The sequence below is a fragment of the Desmodus rotundus genome, chromosome 4 (assembly GCF_022682495.2).
Source record: "Desmodus rotundus isolate HL8 chromosome 4, HLdesRot8A.1, whole genome shotgun sequence".
Taxonomy (NCBI): domain Eukaryota; kingdom Metazoa; phylum Chordata; class Mammalia; order Chiroptera; family Phyllostomidae; genus Desmodus; species Desmodus rotundus.
In genome coordinates this window covers 74,752,848-74,775,318 of record NC_071390.1, presented here as the reverse complement: position 1 = coordinate 74,775,318, position 22,471 = coordinate 74,752,848, and the positions used below count along the sequence as shown (strand labels likewise).

Here is a 22,471-nt window from a genome sequence, read left to right as displayed (position 1 = left end):
GAGCTCAGAGATGAAAAATATTGGTACAGCTTAAGAATTATTTTAAATTTACCTAACCACTCAGTCTCATTCTTCCAGGTTAGGAAATTAGGACTTAGAGAGGTTAAGCACTCAAAGAGTTTCATGAAGGAAGTGACATTTCAGTTGGATTTTGAAGGATAGCAATAGTTTACATCTATTGAATGTTTACTGTGGGCCAGAGACCATTGTAAATGCTTTACGTGCAGTGCTTTACTTAATCTTCAAAATGTTCCTCAAAAATGTGAGGTAGCATTTTGGTAGAAGTAGATGATCTGAAGCCAGACAGAGAGAATAGAAAGAAAGGAATGAATGAAAACCTGGAGGCAAGAAAGACATTCTGATTTCTATAGATGTTGAAGAGATGAGATTTACTAGCCATAGTGAAGAGCTTGTCTTAGGCAGTAATGAGAAGCAATGTTGGACAGAGAGAGACAAAATTATCAGGCCTTGACAGCCATGCCAAAAAAGAAAAAAAAGGCTATATAGAATGGCAAAATAAAGAGCAGTTATAAATAAATTATTTGGGAAAGGTGCATGGTCATTTGGTGACATGAACTATGAAGCCCAGAAGGATGGCTTGAACCTGTGTTCTTCTCATCCTGAGACCCACAGCCTCTACCAGACACCATGAGTTCCCACTACCACTATTAGAATACCATCACAGTCTCCTATAAAGTAGGATCTTCATAAAGGTTTATTGAAGTAACAAATTAATCAAAAATAAATTGGATTGGAGGTTGTTTTTAAGTGGGACTATGGTTAAGACAATAGGAATGGACATAATAAGGCAAATCCCAGAAAGTTTCAGAGAAATAATAGGACTTGGGTACATATTAGACATAAATTAATATTTAGATCCATATGTCAGGTTTATATAGAGAGTGGACTGCAGTGTCAGAGCATTGCATTTGATATTCTATTTTGTTGTTTAAGCAGAAGCTCTGTATTTGAAACAAAATGAATCATTTCAGGGTAATGATACTATAAGTAATTATTTTTGTCATTAAAACATATGTTTCTACTTTCTACTCCTACTCCCTTCACCCAAGTTCTTACTGGTTTTACCTGGATTGTTGTCAGAATCTCCTATGAACTCTGCCAAATAAGCCTCCTCATCTTCAAGCACGGCTTCCACCCTTTTGTTTATACAGTTGCCCTCTTCCATGAATACCCTTTCTTCTGCCATTTCATTCCCATTACCAGTTGGAATCCTTGCCATCTTTCAGAACCCAATTACCTGCTATCTTCTCCCTGATGTCTGATCAACCCAGCCAGAACTGACAACTTTTTTTTTGAACAGCACTGCATCTCACCATACTGGTCCTTTAGTTAACTGGGTACCTCTTTACTAGTATTTTATTTGTTCCCTATGATGATGGTACTGTGTGTAACCTATTCAGCATATACTTGTGGCATGAATTAAAAGCATTTTAAATACTGCGAGTCCCTTCCCAACCAAGAGTTTCCATTTGCAGAAAAGTTAATACAGTCAGCTTTACACTAATGTATATCCTTTATAACACTGAAAATGTCACATCACCATTGTTAGGGATACTTAGACAAAGAGGGAACTTGATGTTGGGAATAGAAAAAGTTAAAAGAATGTGCAGGATTAGCCATTTTTGTGGAAACTTTTGGTTGGATAAAGGTAGCTGAGGAAAAAAACCTGAACCCTTAATGCTGCACTCCTGCCATTTAGGAGGGAGGGAAGTGAATTGAATATGAGAGGGACTCCAGCTTTTGGGTCCTTGCAAACCCAGGAGGACCAGGGCATTGTGTTGGAATCATGCACAAAGAAAGTATCTCCTAGCAGGCATATTATAGGCAAAAGGCAAGCTTAATTTATAAGCATCTCTCTCAATCTGCTGTGGGAGGTGATTCTAGAATTTCTAGGGAACAAAGATCTTAGTTGTATAGTGTCCACTATTACTAATGTAGGATGTGGAAAATGTTATCCATAGCCAATTTTTAATGAAGTTTTAAAAGTTTATATAAATACACATACACACACACACATATTTGTCTCCTTGGTGGTTCACTCATGACTTAAGACTCTATTTTGTTCTATCCAGTCTTGGATTCCTCAATCAAACAAATTTTACTACTAGGGTTTTCAGAAATCTAATACTATAGGTTGGAGAGGGCTACTATGAAACCTAGCTAAATAGGTATCATATTCCACAGCTCAATGGGCAATTCTTGAGGATCCCAGACTGTGACATGCACTCTCCAGGCTCTGAGTCTTTGCACATGCTCTTCTCTTGCCTACGATACCTTTCTTCTCTTCATTTTGCAAGGTTAACCCATACTTACCCTACATAATTTTTACTCACATATCATCTCCAAAAAACCTTCCCCCCATAGATTGAGTGCCACTCCCACCTGTTTCCACAATAGCCTGGGCTTTAATAGAAACGTACACCTCTAGTGCGGAAGTTGCCATCCTCCACAGGTCCTTCTCCCACTGTGCAAACAACTCTAGGTGCTAATCACTCAGCAGCATACTTAGGAGGCCAGGAGGACTCAATAAATGTTTGTTCATTGAATGAGTAAGTGCATAGTCTTACAGGAAATGCAGTGGAAGTCCCTCTGCCCAGCAGAAGTGAGTTGTCAATACTATAGTTTTAGGATAATTTTGGAGAACTATGTTCTCCTTGTCTTCTCCCCACCAGGTAAGGTGTAAACAGGTCTGAAAGGTAGCAGTTTGCCTCTGTGCCTTAAGCAAAATACAGTTCCTATCCAACCCAGTATTAAAGAATTGATTATTTTTACTATATAGGTATCAGGGAGAAGAACAGACTTGAAACATTTTGTATCTTAGTGAACATTTGAAATTTTGTTGCCAGACTTATTTTTAAAATATTCCACTGGAAAGAGGTCTCTGCAGATACCTATTTTCTTTTGTAATAGAAATCAAGAGTTAACAATCTATCACATCCATCCATATCTCTTCTAATAATAGTTTTTCCTTTTATTTTTTTTTTCTTTTTTGATTTGATAGTGGTAGTACAGGTCTTCATATAATTCAACTTTAGTTTTTCTTAGAACAAATGATAAAAATACTGTGAACCCATAACTGTGAAGTAGCATTTTCTTTCAGTACAAACAGAAAATCATGAGCTACCTATAAAGAACTGGCTCTAAAATTTTGAAGTAGGTCTTGCTTTAATTTTTTCCCTGAAGGTTACAGTGTCCAATAATTAGTACTCCCTTTGCTTCAATTATAATAAAAGAGTAAATATGGGTTGATAAAATGCAGAATAAAAAAAAAAACCTTACTTTGGATCAGAGTAGGATGACAGTCTTTTATATTGGGCTGACCAATGATGTGGTACGAAGCCTATAATCCAGTTTCATTAGACATAAAAATAACTGCTGGCAAAAGTTCACATGAGCAGCATTTTGCCCCTAATTTCGTTTGCATTTTCTGTTTTAAAGACCTAAAGCCTGGCGAATATGTCTCACCCACCGTCTATACCCCGGAGCGCCGCTCCTAGCGCCGGCCGGGCGGGAGGGCAGGTGCCCCAAGAGGGGCGACCCCGGGTAGTGGTGCTGCCCAGCACTTGTACCGCCGCGGCCCTTCAAAAAGCTTTGCGGGTGCAGAAAGCTGTCCAGCACCTTCGCCTGTCCGCCAACGGCGCTGGGAGGGAGCGAGAGTGAATAAGGGAGAGTGTTCGGAAAGCGAGCGCCGACCCGGGGTGTCGGGCCCCGAGGTCCGAGAGCCCCGGAGACTCGTTCAGTCCTGCCGCGCCCCGGGGCGAGGGCGTGAGCCACAAGCAGCCAGGCGCGGCCCACGCCGCCGGCGGGCGCCGGGGTTGGCGGGACGCGCGCTCCTTGCCGGCGCCCGCTCGAGCTCGCGCCACCCCCCCCCACCGCGTGCTCGCGCCGCTGCGCGATGCAGTGTGGGGAATGGCTGGGGTTGGCTGAAGAGCGCACAGTGGAGTTTTAATGTCCGCCATGTTGGCCATGGCGTATTGAAGAGAGCGAGCGAGAGAGGAGCGGAGCGGCACAGCCTCCCACCCTCCCGGCTGCTGTGAGGGCCTGGACGGTGGGCTTGCGCTCCGCCCCTCAAGTCCCCGGCAGCGGTAGGCGAGTGGGGACCGAACCCCCGGTTCTCCATGATCCCGCTGGCCGGGGCCGTTTCCCCAGAGCGGAGAGGTATCTGCTGCGCCTGAGATGAGTAAACTGTCGTTTCGGGCGCGGGCGCTAGACGCCTCGAAGCCGCTGCCGGTTTTCCGCTGTGAGGATTTGCCCGACCTGCACGAATACGCTTCGATAAACCGGGCCGTGCCGCAGATGCCCACCGGAATGGAGAAGGAAGAGGAGTCGGTACGTGTTAACTCCCCTGTCCGACCCACTGCCAGGCCCTGCTCTCTCTGCCGCCGGCGGCGGCGGAGCACCAAACCCACACAAAATGGCCGCCATCTTCTCTCTGCCGCCGACTCTAAGTCACCGGCCCGGCCTTTACCCCGCCTCCCTGGCCTAGACCCCGAGCCGCCGTGGCCTGGCGGGGCCTTGTCTGAGGCCACCCGTCGACCCCCGCCACTTGTACCCGGGTGTCTCGGAATTCGGGAGCCCGAAAGGCACAAAGGGGTCACGTGACGAAGCTGCCGGCAGCCATTTTGTGGTCTCAGTTGTCGAGTTGGGCCTTGTGCATCCGGAGAGGGGAACGGGCTGGGTGGCTGTGGGGGTGCGGCGCGCCTGGTGCCGAGGAGGACCCGCCTGCAGGCCGCCCTGCGGACCGCTTGGTGGCGCTCTGGGGCCACCTCGGTCTTCGCGCGCCACCGGCGCCCTGGAGTTCAGGTTCTGTACAGTGTGGGGCGTTTCACTTCCCGGTGTCCTGGAAATCTTGTGGAGCTCCAGGGGCCCACGTGGAGCCTCCTGGGGTCTCCAGTGTTGATGGCCGGTCTCTGAGGCTTTATCCCCCTCCCTGCAACGAAGTGTTGAGAAGACTGCATATTTGCCCGGACGACTTGAGTTTCATAGCAGATGGGACTTATTTTCTGCATTCATTACTCCCCAGTTCTAGGTAGTCTGAGGGAAATTAAACTACCGTCCCTCAGTTTTTCTTTAGTCCTTGAGAATATGTTGCAGATTTTATTTATTTATTTTTTATTTGGGAGTATGTAGTTCTTCTAAAGCCTGCAGTTATCAGGGTTTTGGGGTTTTTGGTTTTTTTGTTTTTAATAAAATTTAGGTTCTCTTGCTTTCTAGTTTCTAAACGGGGGTGGAGGGAGAAAACATCCACTTCAAGTACATGTTAAAGAACTAAATTTTGAAAGAGGGTCCTTTGTTATTCATAACCAAACTTAAATCTTAACATTGAGATGTCTAACTTGGGTGGGTTTCAGTATTTTAAGTGTGCACACCTAATAGACATTTTATCATAGCTGTGGCTTTACCTTGTCGTGGAAGTCGGGTTCAGACATCAGGATAATAGAATCTTCCTCTCATTTCCCCCAGATCCTTGACAGTCTAACTTGATGACTTCTAATCTTAAGGAATTGCATACCTTGGTTTTCAGGTACAGCCATTTAAACAGGTGCAGTGTATTGACAGTTCAAGGAAGTCGAGGAGTCGCTGGATTTGTGTGCTGCAAATTTGTGGAAAATTGTACTGTTATACCTCTATTTGGTACTGTAAGAATTTTAAATGTAGAAATTATGCTCTGTAATGTGGATTTTGAAAATAAAGCTGTTTGAACTGTTTGGGTTGTTTACCTTTTAAATTAAAACAGTTGTGACAGTCAAATGTTAATTTTTGAGACTAGTGCCTTAAAACAAACTATAGAGATAAGCTAAAATAAGTATATGTAGTATTGGAGATTGTCTGTAGTACTGACTTTCAGCGCAGGAGACGGACCTCTTAATTTATTTTACTTGTATCAACTTTAGCGGTAGGATGGTGCCATTTGTTTATCTTTAAATAAGTGATTTGTTTATGAAAATTAAAGTACTTATGACTGCAGAATCTTGTCTTTTGGTTTTATTTTTGTTGCTGTTTACAAGTTTTACAGATAATACTTTAAATTTGGGGTCTTGGTGTTACATTACCCTGGAAATTAATTTGTAGTTCTTGTGTTATAGCCAGGGAAGGGGAGGGCCTTGATACAAGCAAGATTAGCATTACAGTTCACTTTAGAAATGTAGTAAAATGATGCTTTAATTAATGCTTGGGCGGTCCCAAGAAATACATACAGCCTGAAATCAGAGTTTAGCTCAACGGAAGTATCAATATGCTTGTTAAATTTCACAGATAATTTTTGTTCACTGACATAATTTTGACATAGTTTCAGTGGATATCTTAAGTTTGTAATATGTGGCATCCCTGTTTTTGAGGGACAATAAGGGATTTGCTTTTCCTTTCACACAAACTTTTTTCTGTCATCTGTTTAGAATTTGTTTCACTTAATGTCCAACTAAAACTGATCAGTGAAACACAGACCTCAGGAATGGTACTGAAGTTAATACAAGAATATAAACAGCTGCTTTACAGTCCTGTGGTTCATGCAGGTAGTAGTGGCTGTATAAATCACAGTATTGGCAGTAGCGTGTTACACAATTATGAAAATATACTAAGCATAAATCAAGGTGATTGAATTCTGAGTTAACCTTAGAAAAACAAAAACTTTCGTAATTTGCTTAAGTGTGATATACTTATTATAAAGAGAAAGGATTGAAATAAACTTTTGCCTTTGATTGACATTAGTCGTCGTGTCTTTTAGGCTGGAGTGACCCAGAACCTGAATTGAGTGTCTAGTTTAGAAAAAGTAAAATCCTATGTTGATACTGAAAGATGGAGCAGATTTAGATGAGGACAATTTTGTGTGCACCTTCTCATTAAAGCATTTCATGGTGAAAATGTATCTGCAAATTGTCAAGTGAGCTATACCTGGTAATTATTACCATATTTTGCTTCTGTGGTAGACTTGACAAATTATACATCTTAACCCTGGGAAAATAACACTTATAATGTACTCCCATTTAACCAATTTTTATAATACACTCTAAACACACTGACTTAATTAGGCATGCCTCTTAATTTTTAAGAAACTATGTAGAAGTCCCGTCCCCTCTTCCCCCTCAAATCAATTTTTATCAACTTTAGAATTTAGTAATTTTTTGATTGTTGTAGGATTGAAAGTAATTTAAGATTATAATAAAGTGAGGGACTTGCTTGAGGTTATAGGTGTCAGGGATTAAGTGTCCGAATTGCTATAAGGTCGTAACTTGCTAAATCAAAAAGTAACCCTTGAAGGTTTTGACTTAATGAGTTACAGAAGTAACTTTCAAATCCTAGGAAATCAATAGACTATCAGCTTTAAATATGAGATAAATGAGTCCCATTAGGGGTAAAAAGGACAGAAATTTAAGCATTTGAGGAGGAGACAGATATATAATATTTTGATTGTAAAGATTATAATCTTTAAGGTCTTAACTTTCAAGTTAGAAATGTTAAAATAAGTTCAGTGCCCGTTTTACCTTTAATGGAAAGGGTAGCTTTCTAAAATATCAGTACTATTGACTTTTTAAAATTAAAATTGGAGCTTTATGTTTAATTATAATTCTCTTTTATGGATACTTATCACTTTAAGAATGACATTCTGAAAACGTTGGTTTTAAAGTGATATTTAAGAAATTGGAGCTACCTGGTTCCTATAGTGCTTTAACTTCTCCCATTGGGATGGATAGGCTGTGGGGGCTCCGTTTATTAGAAGGTGCAGAGAATTAACCTTTCTTGTCCTTACTTAGTTGGGATCGGTAGCATATGTGATTGTAATAATCTTAATGATGGTGTGACACTGATGACACTCACAGCCTCCTTTGAGACTTAAGAGTCTAGCCATCACAATCCAACGTAGTTTTAATAGGATTCTAACCAGACGGAATAGTCTCTTAACACCAACATTTTCTCTCCTATTAAAACTATATCCTTCATTACTGGCCCAGTATACCATTATTAAGCCCAAGTTAAGGACCACTTACAAAGCATACAGGTGTTTTTTCTTAAATTAGGGGGAAATTGGAAATATTGGGCTGATATGTGAAAAAATGGTTGAGCACTACATTTTCAAAATGATAGAAATAGTTTTTTAAAAAAAATAAGCTTAAAATTAAGTGATAAGTTAAATTTTTGATTTCTCGCTTTTGAAAGAAATGAATCTTTCCTCTAAAATTTTGTAAACCAACATTCTTTAATCCCAATAAAATCACAGGTAATTGAGAAGCAATGATAAAGTCCAGTTTCATCTTTTTACCCTGCCCAAGATATTTTTGAATAGGAGTTTCTAAGTTGGGGTTTTGAGGTTGCATGAAAATGATTCTGAAAGATAATGGATTACCATGATGTACCTGTAAAATTCTGTGATGGTATTTTTTTCTAGGGAGAAAATTCATACTTGTCATCCATTTCTCAAGGTTTTAATAATGAGGGGTGTGGTAGAAAGCTTAAAGATCTTTGAAGTTTCAAATGGAGTTATTTTGGTTTTATCAGAATGGCAGTTATTACATAGAGTTAATAGAAGAAGATAATTAAAAAAAGGCTCAGGAAGAGACTGAGGACTTGACTATAAAAGGAACCCCTCAATAACTACTACCCGAGTGCCTAAAGTGATAATATTAATTCTTGATTCAGTCTACTATTTGTAATTTAAAATTTTGGTTTAGTACCATTTGTACTAAGACTTTATGTTCTTATAAAACAACAACAATGAAAACTAGTGGGCTTATGTATCTAACAGTGTTTGTGGGTGCTTTGTGATCTCTAATGGAATTTGTGCTGAACTACCTTTTCTCTGTTAATCAATAGGACTTAATTAAAAGTACCATCTAAATCTAGGGTAGCTTACATTTTGTAAACAAGGAATAATACCTATACTTACAAGCTCATGAATTTACTGCTATGATTAAATATTAAACCAACAACTCCTACTACTTTAAAATGGACTTGTTTTCAGTTTTATCTTTTTCATTCTATTACGTCCATGGTATGTAGTAGTAGTAACAGCAAAGAAACAGATGGAAGACATATATGTGTATGTATGTACCTACATAATGGCAGGAGTTGTTTGTATATGTGAAGGTATGGATTCGGACTATGTGATTGAATTTTCCTGAAAAGTTAAGGAGACTTATTATCGGTGATTGGTTAAAACAGTAACTGTAAAGTAGAGGGTAGCATTTTAAAAGGAGCAATAATGACGTGAAATGATGTTATAGTGTGTAATTTTACTTTTTTAAAAAAAGATTTTTTTTTAATTCTCACCCAAAAATACGTTTATTGGTTTTGGAGAGAGAGCAAGAGAGAGAAACATCCATCGGTTGCCTTGCCCTGGCCTGGAATTGAACCCGTAACCTTTTGGTGTACAGGAAGATGCTCCAACCAACAACTGAGCCACCTGGCCAAGGCTGATTTTACTCCTTAAAAAAAGTCAACCCACAAGGGAATAAAAAATTTTTATTTTTATTTAATTAGGGAATAAAATTAATTGTAAGTGCAGAAGTGGTATAAAAGTATGAAATACAGAGACAGAACTAGATAGAATGTCTTAAAGTAAACTTTTGAACCCTTAAAATGTGACTTACATTAATAAATATATTACAGTAATTTTTCTATAAGAATAAGGTTATGGGGAAATCAGTAAGAAATCAGGTGATTCAGATATTTTAAGCAACTTACTAGAGAAAAGTTGTGTTGTGTTCAGCACATTTATAAATTGTGGCGGATCTTTCTTAATCAAGTTTATTAATCTAAGGTTATATGAATGATTTTAAGCTATTACAGTATTAAACATACCCAGCTTTGTACCTTTAGTTAAAAGTGAATTTCATGCACCAGCCCCACTGTAGTAGGTATATGAGAAACAAAAAGGTGTTATAGTCAGTAAACCTAATGTAATCCATTGTCTGGAGTTGTAGCTTTGATGAATGCAGATGCAATCAGTTCTTTACAAGATAAAGTCCTTCTTCTATTATTTGTTGTTAGGAAGGTTATCTTTAATAAGTATGGTTCAACTTCAAATATGCATGGTGACATAGTTTGCTGAATTTTGCAACATATTTATTTTTAGACAGAGGGGAAGGGAGGGAGAAAGGAGGTGAAACATCAATGTGTGGTTGCCTCTGGCATGCCCCACACCAGGGAACCTGACTGGTAACCCAGACATGTGCCCTAACTGAGAGTCCATCCAGAAACCCTTTGGTTCACAGGCCGGCACTCAATCCACTGAGCCACACCAGCTAGGCTGCAACAGATTATTAAAGTGGATTATTTTGGTTTAATTTCCTTCAGTAGAGAAAGTACAGTTAAAGAAATAGGATGTGGCTTTACATGAGTTCAAGGACAAAGAGAACCTGAAGTTTAAATGTCCTGTGAACGACTTAATATAGGTTCTGGTGGTTTTATATATTGGAATAAGTTATTTTGGGGTTCATTTTTGAAAAATTTTGGGAGCACAAGTACCCGTTATATATCCTCTGAGAAAATTACGAAAATGTACTTTGACTTTTTGTGGCCTGAGACAAGTCAGTTACCCTAACTAATGAACTTTACTATATAGCAGTATATGTAAATACGCTGTACTGATGAATTTCACTATTACTAAATACTAATAAAATGTTTAGAATGGCCTTTTTGTTGATGCTCAAAAACTACTTGTATTTATACAATCCTTTGTATTTGGGATTGTCTGATGTGTTAGATGAGTTCTCTGTCCTTAAAGAGTTGTATGATATATTTGTTAAAAGATGTGTATTTAAATTTAGGTAATTATTAATTGGGAAAAGCATCAAACTGGAAATTATTAGACCAAGGACCTCATCCAATTTCCAAAACTGTGTGTGCATATTCCCATTCACTTAGGTATTCTTAACTGCAAAATGAAGTAGAACTATCATAGTTTCCTGTTGTAATAAGTATATTGTGTTACCAATATATTTAAGTTTTTTTAATGTATTTTATGCGTTCATAATTATCATTATTTAATTATTAAATCTTGAATTAGTCAATGACTTCATTTGTATATTATATAAACATAACATACATGAAAGTAAAGTAATCTGGGTGCATGAGTAAGTGGTTTCCATTTAGTTTAGGAAGGCTGTAGTTCTAAAGGATTTAGTGAATACAAATGGGTGCAGTCATCACAGAATGATTTTAGTGTTACGAGAATTTGAAATTAGAGCCAGAATTTTGTAGTGATGGTTTCAGATTTGTGCTTTACCCATGAGGTGTGAAGAGAAAACTATAAATGTGGCTGTTTTGAAGTCTAAAGGAAGAATTTGCTCATTCTAAAAGCTAAGGGGGGATTTTCGAGGTGATGTATCTTGTGCAAAGACAGAAAATATAGACAAATCCATTTTTATTCACTTCTGTAGCAAATATTTGTTGCTTATTTCCTATGAGCCAAGGACTGTTAAAAAGGCCCTGTGGATATAATAGTGAATAAACAGGGTTCCTTTTTTCATAGATCTTACATTATAGGATGGAGGCTCTGTGAGGGCAGGAATTTTGTCTGTTCCATTCACCAGTGTGTTTTCAGCGCCTGAAATGGTGCCCAGTACATAATCAGTGTTTGGTGTTTGTTTAATTGCATGACCAAATTCCAATAGGAAAACACAGGCAAAGCCAAAAAGCAAATTAATAAAAGTAAAAAATATAACACAACCCTTATGTGGCAATGAAGCAAGATAATACAGAATTTCAGGTGGAAGGAGGATATAGTTTTCTTTGCATAGATGGGCAAGGAACATTGCACCTGAAATATGAATGGTGGGAATGAGCCAACTCTGTCAAGACCTGGATGCAGAACATTCCAGGCAGAGATACTTCAAGATGCAGAGTCTGTGGTAGGAACAGAAAGCCAGTATGACTAGAGAAAAGTGGAAAAAGGATTGAGTAGTATGAGAATGAGGACTCAGCAGAAGTTAGGAGGTCTATATCTATAGACTACTTACTACAGGGAGTTTTGATTGTTTTGAAATGAAGTAAGCCATTAGAGAGTTAGTAACAGGCAAGAGGGTGACATGATCTGAATTATGTTTTGTAAAGATTATTCCCCCTACCATGTGGAGAATGAGTCATATTGGGCAAGAGGGGGAGTTGATGGCTTTAATTAGGGTGGAGATAAAGAGAAATGGATGGATTTGAGGTATATTTTGAAGGTAGAACCAACAGAACTTGCTGAGTGATGTGAGTGTACTAGATGGAGAGAAAGAATAAGGATTAACCCCTGATTTTTACCTTGAGCAGCTGGATAGATGATTGGGCCACTTACTGAGAAAGGAAAAATTAGAGGAGGGAAGGTATAGAAAGGATGGACTTGTTCAGTTCGAAGTGCTGGTTACTTGTCCATATTCAGTTGCAATATGCAAGAATGTAGTGCATTAGAGCAGTTTTCCCTAGGGGAGTATAATCTGGAAATCATGGGCTGGTAGTATAAATTTGAAAGTGGTGTATAAATAATTTTTAAAGCTGTGCCCTGGGGCTCAGGTAGAGTAGGAGCTGTTAGAGAAGTAGGAAGAAAATGAGGTTAAATGTGTTCCAGGAAGGATGGTTGTTGATTAACTATATCCACTGAGAAGATAAGTAGGGGGAAAGTAGCTTTAATTTGAGTAAATGTTTGCCATTGGCCTGTTGTGTTCAAGTGGTGGGAAGAAAAGCCCAATTGGAACAGAAGAAATAATGAAGGGGTCACAGTAAGTAGGATGACTCTAGAATAGTTCTGCTATGAAAAGGAGCTTGGTGGGGGGGAAGGCGGGAGCTTAGTACCAACAAGTGATTTCTTTTTAAAGTTATTTACAAAATTTTAGCAGACACAAACAAGGGGAAGTAGGGGGAGGGAAGCAAAGTTGAGCCCTCAATGCCCTAGTCACTACTATCTAGAGAGTTCCCAGGCAAAGAAGATCCCAAATAGAGCCTGATAGCCTTCTTCCAGTTGAAGAGACAGAGAATGCAGAGTTTTGGGACACTGAAGTGGCTTCAGAGCAGGGCACTGGAGATGCATAGAGAGGGTCCTTTAGGCTGGGGGTGTCAAACTCATTTTCATGGGGGCCACATCAGCCTCACAGTTGCCTTCAAAGGGCTGGATGCAATTTTAGGACTATAAATGTAACTACTACTTAACAGTTAAGCGAGAGCTCAGTGCTGCCACCGGGTAGAAACAAGGTACCAGGCTGGATAAAACAAGGTGGAGGGCTCAATTTGGCCCACGGTCCCTTGTGTTTGCCACCTGTGCCTTAAGTCTTTGGCTGAAAACTAAATTAGGGGCTCCCCAAGGCTGAGGGAAAGGCAACTGGAAGGAAGGAGGAGAAACAGTTCTGGGAGCTCACAAAGAGCTGGCAGTATGTTATGTCCTCACAGCTGGAATGGAAAGTCTTGTCCTCCTAATTCAAGGGGCATCAGATGAGTGTCCTGAAAAGGATTATTTCCTTAATAGTGGAGCTAAATTAGTTCTAGCCAGGGGTTTCCAACCTTTTGGTGTCTCTGCGTTACACTGGAAGAAGAAGAGTTGTCTTGGGCTATACATTAAATACATTGCAACATGTAATCACGGAAAAAATCTCATAACGTTTTAAGTAAATTTACAGTTTTGTGTGGGGCTGCATTCATAGCCATCCTGAGCCTCATGTGGCCCACAGGCAGGTTGGGCCCCTGCAAAGTGCAAGTTCTGCACTCTCCTAACAAAGATTAACCTCTGGGCTCAAAAGTATCAAATTAATTTCAAGTAATTTAACAGTGTCCCAGAATAAAGCCCAAAAATGCTTGGGACCCAACAAAAAAAAATTGCAGGCATGTAAGAAACTATAATAGAAAATATAATGGATGACTAAAGGAAAAATTAATAAAAAGAGACAGATAAACTAAACGAATTAAATAAAAATGGTTAAAATAGATATTATAAATACAAATAAGAGTTACTAAAAGAAGTATAATGGTTGGAATGAAATCATTTAAAAGGATAAAATACTGTATGTATTCTTCTACTCAAGCACTTTGGTCCTGAAAACTATTTTCTGTGTTTCTCCTGGATCAGTTTTTTGCAGGGGTTGGTGACTAATTAGAGCACACATACTTTTTCCTTTTTTTTTTTTTTTTTTTGTAATTGAAAAACGTTTTATTTTTTTATTGTTGTTTAAGTACAGTTGTCTCCATTTTCTTTTTTTTTTTAATATATTTATTGATTATGCTATTACAGTTGTCCCATTTCCCCCCCCACTCCACTCCATCCTGCCCACCCCCCTCCCTCCCACATTCCCCCCCCATAGTTCATGTCCATGGGTCATACTTATAAGTTCTTTGGCTTCTACATTTCCTACACTATTTTTACCCTCCCCCTGTCTATTTTCCACCTATCATCTATGCTACTTATTCTCTGTACCTTTACCCCCCTCTCCCCCTCCCACTCCCTTATTGACAACCCTCATGTTCTAGTTGTTTGCCTAGTTTGCTCTCGTTTTTGTTTTATGTGTGGTCGTTAATAACTGTGAGTTTGGTGTCATTTTTACTGTTCCTATTTTTGATCTTTTTCTTAGGTAACTCCCTTTAACATTTCATATAATAAGGGCTTGGTGATGATGAGCCTCTTCAACTTGACCTTATCTGAGAAGCACTTTATCCTCCCTTCCATTCTAAATGATAGCTTTGCTGGATATAGTAATCTTGGACGTAGGTCCTTGCGTTTAATCTTGGGTAATGTAATTATGATGTGTCTTGTTGTGTTCCTCCTTGGGTCCAGCTTCTTTGGGACTCTCTGAGCTTCCTGGACTTCCCGGAAGTCTATTTCCTTTGCCAGATCGGGGAAGTTCTCCATTATTTGTTCAAATAAGTTTTCAATTTTTTGTTCTTCCTCTTCTCCTTCTGGCACCCCTATAATTCGGATGTTGGAACGTTTCAAGGTGTCCTGGAGGTTCCTAAGCCTCTCCTCATTTTTCCAAGTTCTTGTTTCTTCATTCTTTTCTGGTTGAATGTTTGTTTCTTCCTTCTGGTCCATACCATTGATTTGAGTCCCAGTTTCCTTCTCATCACTATTGGTTCCCTGTACATTTTCCTTTGTTTCTGTTAGCATAGGCTTCATTTTTTCATCTGTTTTTCGAATAGATTCAACCAAGTCTGTGAGCATATTGATAACCAGTGCTTTGAACTGTGCATCCGATAGGTTGGCTATCTCTTCGTCGCTTAGTTGTATTTTTTCTGGAGCTTTGAAGTGTTCTGTCATTTGGGCCATTTTTTTTGTTTGTCTTGGCGTGTCTGTTACTTTAAGGGGCGGAGCCTTAGGTGTTCACCGGGGTGGGGTAATGCTGGTCGCTGCGCTGTGATGCTGTACGTGGGGGTGGGGCCGAGAGGGAGCAATGGCGCCCGCTTCACTCTCCTCCGGATTTCAGTCTTTCACTCCGCTACCCACAATCAAACTGGGCCCCTCTGGTGCTGGTTCCCGAGTAAGTGGGCCTGTGCACACTCTAGGCCCCTGTGGGTCTCTCCAACAACCTCCCCTGTGAGGCTGGGAGTCTCTCCTGCCGCCCCAACCCCCAGGGGCGCTTTCAATCAGAGGTTTGAGGCTTTATTTCCCCGAGCTGGAGCCCTGGGTTGCGCAGCGGTCTGCTTCTCTGCCCGCCGTTCGTCCGGTTTATCTGTGGGCGAATGTGGTGCCGCAATGTGCTCTCCGCCACTCTGCCTGCCCCACTCTCCGCCACTCTGAGTCCGACCCTCTGGGTTTATCTGTGCAAATGTGGGGCCGCAGGGTCTGCTAGTGCTCGGACTGCCTGCGCCATTTGTCCCACACTCCGCCAGTCTCAGTCCCGCCACAGCCACGCGAGTCCTCTCCACCCCAGTGCCGTCTCCGCCCCTCCTACCAGTCTGGATGAATGATTATTTTCTGTTTCCTTGGTGTTGGTCCCCCTTGCTGTTCGATTCTCTGTCAGTTCTGGTTGTGCGAGGAGGCGCAGTGTGTCTACCTACGCCGCCATCTTGGTTCTCACTTTTTCCTTTTTTAAAGTAAGGAAGGCAGATAAGCGAGGAAAGATGTAGATAAGTTGGTAGAATTGGCAGTGAGAGGATGATGTTATGGTATTTTCTCTATTAAGTATGAGATGCAATCATCACCTCAGAGTGAGGAGTATGAATACCTTAGGAGAGACAAAGGTACGTGTGGGGAAGCTAACTTACCAGAGAAATGTAAAAGTATTGGTGAATTAGTTGAGGGTTATTTGTGGTCATTTAAAGTGAAACCAGTTAGTTCACTTGGGCAGTTGAATGTAAGCACTGAACTGAGTTCAAGCACAATGTACGTATATATTAGTGTTTTTCTAGGGCTTGCCCAACAAGTATGAAGAAGGAAGAGAGTGCTGAGGAGATTTGAAGTATCTGAGGTAGATTACTCATGACAGACCATAGGAGCTAAATTGGCTCAGCAGGGATAAAAGACAGCAGGAGCTGACAAATGTGGGGAAGTGGTAGGACTCATTGGGACAGAAAGCTCTGTGGAATAGATTTGCTGGAGTGAGTATAGGAATAGGTGAAACTAGACAGAGGGGAGGGGGCTAGTGGTTAAAGAGTAAGATGCTTGAACTTAGATTTCAGAGGGAAAGCAAGATCTAGAGTATAACCACAGGAGTGGTGGCTGAGGTAGAGAAAAGATTGGTGTGGGTAAAAAGGTGATGGTATTAGTTGTAGATAATGTCACTAAGAATAATGCCAGAAATGCAGTAGTAGTTGAAAAGACAGTTCTGTGAGTAACAACAAGAGAGTGTATGACAGCTTTGAGGAGAGACACTGATTGATAATGATTTTTGAAATAACAGTGAAAGAACTAGCCATGGGAAGTAAGGGGAATGAACACTTACCCCCATCTGTTAGTATGTAAGGCATGGGAAAATCAACAGCTTCTGCTTAAAGGGCTATAGAGAGTACTGTTTTTAGAAGAGACTGCCAGGCTTCAGTTAGGACAAGAAGATGAGAGCATTGGAAGAAGTTGAGACTATAAAGAGGATTTTATTGATACATCTTTATTCTAAGACAACAGAGTGGAAGAATTTGGGAAGATGGGGAAAGGGAGAAAATTGGGACAGATTAGGGAATATTGAGGTGAGAATGGTGATAAGAGGGAGGGTGATGCTGTTAAGTCTTGAACTTGGTTGATAATGGATATGAGGAATGATGAGATTTACTCAGCCAACCTCAGATGCACAGACAGTTCAGGATACTGTTCTACTAGATACTCTGAACTGTACAGGACCACTCCTGAAGGACAGACAACCCCACTAGGTAGAAATTGGTGGCCCGATGAACTCCAGTGAGTATGTATTACTTCTGCTCCACAGTTGTGTAAATATCTTTACAATGAAGGATCTTTATACAGCATACTTGCTTCAGGACCTTTAGGGTTGCTATGGGATGTCTTCACATTCTCCTTATTTCTCTGCAGTGGTTCTCAATGGATTCTTTTCACTCTCGGGACTTCTGGAAGACTGTGGGGATGCTTTTGATTGTCATAATTTGGGAGAGGCACTGTTGGGGCCAGGAGCAGTGTTAAGTTCCACCATGCAAAGGATGGTCCTGCAAAATAAAGAATCACCCACATGACTTTCAACTATTCTGTAAAACATACCAGTGGCTGAAATTTCCACTTATAAATTATGAGGCTAGGACTTAATTCCATTTAACATATAAAGTGTTTTTTGTATAGTTGATAGGCAAAAATTTCCAGGACTGCAACAAAACATAAAGTAAGGGAATTTTGTACTCTTTTTGTTGTTGTTCACAACTTGCAGGAGATGTCACCATTTTAGAAGTAACTTCATCAGCATCATTTGTGGTATTTGACTCAATCATAGTAAAAGCCTGCATAAGTCTGGGTTTTGATCTGTTACATTCTTTTGTCTTCTGAGTACATACCCCAAGCATTTACATGTTGGAATACCTATTTTATTAAAAATTATTTTCCTTTTGCCCTGACCCATGTGGCTCAGTTGGTTGGAGTGTTGTCCCATAAACCCAAAAGGTCATGGGTTTGATTCCCAGTCGGGGCACATGTGAGAGGCAATTGGTCAAGTGTTTCTCACATTGATGGTTCTCTCCCTGTCTCTCTCCCACCCTTCCCTTCTCTCTAAAATCATGTCCTTGGGTGAGGATTTACAAACATTACTTATATTTGTTTTGTTTTGCAGTCAAGTTTTTGGATTGGTTGTTTGAAAAACGTGTATAAGTAAAATAGTGAGGGATTTGAAAAGAAAGGAGCGTTAGATCTGATAGTGTTGAAAACAACTCCATGAACTATGGAATTAAGTTCTGGTTGTGCGGCCTACCTCAAGTCTCTTTTAAGTGTGGTGTAAGAATTAAACGAGATCCTGTGTAAAGTATATAACATGGTGCCTTACCATATAGTAAATGCTCAAATCCTTTTAACTTAATAGTAAATTTCATTTTTAGTTCTAGAAGGATAGAAATTGTGTCTTTCAAGTTTAAATTTTTCAACAGATTTTCTTCCTACCAAATGATTTTCGTTCTGGAGTGCTTCGATAGTGAGTGGATACTGATTTTTACACATACTAGTTGTATTTATGATAGAATGTAAGATATTAAGCAAAGTATCAAAAGGCATGGCATTCATTAGAGAAGGATGTCAACAGAAATGGATTGTTTTCTCAACTTAAATATGCTTGCTTTCTTGATGGCTGCTTAAGGTGTATAAAATGTGTTTTGAAGAATTTGTCACATGCAAAAAAAAAAATTTCTACACATTTTAAGAGGTTGTGTACATTTCATTGATATTTAGTTCTTTTAATGCTACCCTACACATAAATCCATTAATGCATTTGGGTCTAAGAATTCCCATTGTGCCCTGGCTGGTGTGGCTCTGTTGGAGTGTCTCCTGCAACCAAAAGGTTGCTGGTTCAATTCCTGGTCAGGGCACATACCTAGGTTGCGGATTAGATTCCTGTCTGGGTACAGTCGCTTGCGACCCCCTGTCTAGATGTGTAAGATCTTGGTCCAGGCATTGATCCCTGGTACAGGCACATATGGGAGGCATCCATCATTTTTTCTGTTTTTCTTCCTCTATTCTTTCCTCTCTCTCTCTCTCTCTAAAATCAATGAAAACAAAAAATGTCCTCAGGTGAGGACTTTAAAAAAAAAGATTAGGATACCCTCTTTATTCTGAAAGGTTTGTAAATTCTTCTTAACTGGTCTCCCCACTCTAGTTTTCACATTTCCAGCCCCCACAAAGTTATCTGGGGGCTCTTTTAAATATGTGAGTCTGGTTGTTAATTTGTTAATCTAAAAATCTTTAAATTGTTTTTTTGTGGGGGTTTTGTGTGTGTGATAGAATGAACTGCAAATCTCCTTACTGGGGTTTAATGACCTTGGCCTCCGTATCTGGGCTTTACCTTAACCTTCATGCCCTATACTAGCTATTTATTGCTGCGTAACAAATTAATTAGTCCAAACTTCCCAGTGTAAAACAAAAGACACTTCCATTATGTTACACAGTTTCTGAGAGCTAGAAATCTGGGAGCAGCTTATCTGAGTGATAGTGACTGAGGGTCTTTCACAAGGTGCTAAGGGCTGCAGTCTTCTAAAAGGCTTCACTGAGTCGAGAATTTCACTTCTGAGCTCACTCACATCATTGTTAGCAATCTCAATCCCTTGCTAAGGGGAGGCCTCTAGTCATGACCTTCTCTATTGTTGTATCACTGTCATCACAACATAACAGCAGGCTCCACCCCAAGGAAGTGATAAAACAAGAGCATGAGTGAGAGAGCACTCAGGGCAGAAATCACATAAAAGTCCTAATTTTGGAAGTTACATACCTTCACTTCTGTCATATGCTTTTGGTTATACAAACTAACCCTGGTAAAAATGTAGGAGGAAACTAACTACACAGGCAGTGAATGCCCAGAGATGGGGATCATTAGAGGCTAGCTACCACATTCTCCACATGCAGAATGTTTTCAGGCCTCCCAAAGCATCATCCCATTACAGTACCAGCTCACAGTCCAAAATCTTACCTAAATTGGATTCAGGTACAGTGAGACTTCTCAGATGCAGTTCTGTAGGTACAGCTTTCCAAGTACAAATTTCTTCCAACCTAAAAACCTAAAGAAAGCTATCTTCCCATACCTACCTAACAAAGCCAGTATACAACATTGGGTTAGGCTTAGGATAACTGCTAGAAAACATTCCTGTTCAAAGGAAGGCAGAGGTGGGCATGGTAGGCACAAGGGGGTCCCTGGTAAACAGCATTTCTGAAATACAGTCAGGCAAATATGATGGTACTTCCTTGGTTGAGCATCAATTCCTGGGGATAATTTGCTCAAGGTTCTCAGCTTTGCCCTTTGTACATTTGGTTCTACCCTCTAGTCACCTTACCTTTTTCACAGAAGGTAGAACATGTTTGTTTACTATTGAGTTTTCTTAGCTACCTTCCTGCCAAATTTTGGACTCTGAAAGCCTCTTTTTCTTGGGTTGGTCAAAAAGTTCATTTGTTTTCCGAAAGATGGCTCTAGTAGCACTTAGTTGTCTTTAACTTCATTGGAAACGATTTTGTTAGACTGTATTGTGACAGCTATCATATCAGTGTGCATTTAAAAAAAAACATAACGTGAATTTTTGTGTAGTCATTTTGATATTGAAGATGAAAGAAAATATACATTTTAGGCATATTGTGCTTTATTATTTCAAGAAAGGTAAAAACACAACTGAAATGCAAAAAAAAACCCATCTGTGCAGTGTTTGGAGAAGGTGCCGTGACTGAATGAATGTGTCAAAAGTGGTTTGGGAAGTTTTGTGCTGCAGATTCTCACTGGACAATGCTCCACCATCAGGTAGACCAGTTGAAGTCGATAGCTATCAAATTGAGGCATTAATTGAGAACAACCAGTGATATACCAGGTGGGAGATAGCTGACATACTCAAAATATCCAAATCAATAAACTTATTGGTGAAAATGAAAATGTGTCTTTTATTTTGTAGAAAAAACACAGGAACTTTTTGGCCAACCCAATATTTTGTATCATCTCTTGTCTTTTTCAGTTCAAGCTAGCAATGTTTCTGAATATATAATTCTTTAAAAAAAAGAAACTATGAGTCTTCTATGAATTTTATTGAGGTCCATTCCATTAGTTGAAAACCACACCCATACATCTTTTTGAAATAAGCCTTTTACTATCTTGACCTTCTGCTGAGAGACAACACCCTTAAGCTTCCTAAAATGTAGTAGTATTGTTCGAGAGAAGTTTTAAAGCACATAGTTCTCTTTAGCAGGCCTTTTGTCTGAGGCGCATCTCTGATCTTTCTGAGGTCTTAAACAGAAGATTTTTAGTCACTCCCTCAGCTTAGGTTTTTGGACCGTTTTGTTTGTTTGTTTGTTTGTTGTCAATAACATAAAGATTTGATCTTGGCTCAGAATCCATTGCTGAATGTTAGCATTGTTTGCAATCTAGAGAGACTACAAGTTTTCAAAATCAAGTCTTGACTCCTCTTTAACAGTTCAGTTTCTTTCTTCTCGTTTTTACTATTTTTGCGGAAAAATAAGGCAGCATTTTGAAGTTTATGGTTGAAAATCACCCAGTTCATTAAGTAAATTTTCTGGTTTTCACATAACTAAAGGTAACAGTGTTATTAAGTTTTCTGCCCTCACCTGCAGTCTTGTAAAATACCATGAGTTTTTTATTAACAGGCTCACTAATACTGTCCTCATGGGCCATGGTCTAGTTCCAAACCTATCCCAACAGTTTAGGTTTTTATTATACAGAGAGAATTCTCAGTACCAACTTATGTGTTAGTTATGTATTGTTACATAATTACTTATCCCAAACTTATCAGCATAAAACAACAGTCTCGGATTTTCTAAGGATCAGGAATGTGCAACTGGCTTTACTGGGTGGTTCTGGTTCAGTGTCTGCAGAATACTGTTCAGGGTTAGAGACATCTCTACTGAAGAATGTGCTTCTAGGCTCACTCACACACAGGCCTGTGTGTCCCTAGAACTTGACATCTGGCTTTCCCAGAGCAAAAGAGACAAAACAAAGAATGTGTACAAGTGACTAAGAGAGCACCTAAGAAAAAAGCTTCAGTTTTTTATAACTTATTCTTGCAAGTCACGTACCATCACTTCTGCCATGTGCTATTGGTCACTCAGCCCGATTAGAAATATCCAGTTTTACTTTCAGTAGTTTGTGCTATCACTTGGAGTCTAATAACTCTGTAAGTCAACTGCTAACATTAAGTTCTAGAAGAGTCATCTTTTTTTTCCTGTTTAAAGTAAATACAAGTAAAATCACATAAAATCAAAATCAGTTATTTTACTGTAAAAGTTCTTATATTAAAATTCCTACTCTCTGATCTGAAAGTGTTATGAAAATCAAGGTTTTGGTTACAATTACCTTTTTATTACTTTCTTTGAAGTTTCCTTTTTTAAATTTTTTAAAAAGATTTTATTTATTTTTAGAGAGAGGGG

The 22,471-nt window shown here is 39.6% G+C and overlaps 1 protein-coding gene across 6 annotated transcripts in view; it reads left to right on the top strand.

Annotated features, from left to right (window-relative positions):
• Positions 1 to 22,471, top strand: part of EPC1 (enhancer of polycomb homolog 1) — a 107,617-nt gene that overhangs the window by 24,057 nt on the left and 61,089 nt on the right. The window contains exon 1 of one of the 6 annotated variants that reach the window (XM_024574873.3): positions 3,901 to 4,350. The exons of 2 other annotated variants lie outside the window; for them this stretch is intronic. In XM_024574873.3, coding sequence (XP_024430641.1) covers positions 4,198 to 4,350 — 153 coding nt within the window. In that variant the 5' untranslated portion in view covers positions 3,901 to 4,197. Of the gene's footprint in view, positions 1 to 3,900; positions 4,351 to 22,471 lie in introns of those variants that run through there. 3 more of the 6 variants (XM_024574872.3, XR_008426746.2, XM_053923325.1) reach the window with 3 other exon arrangements.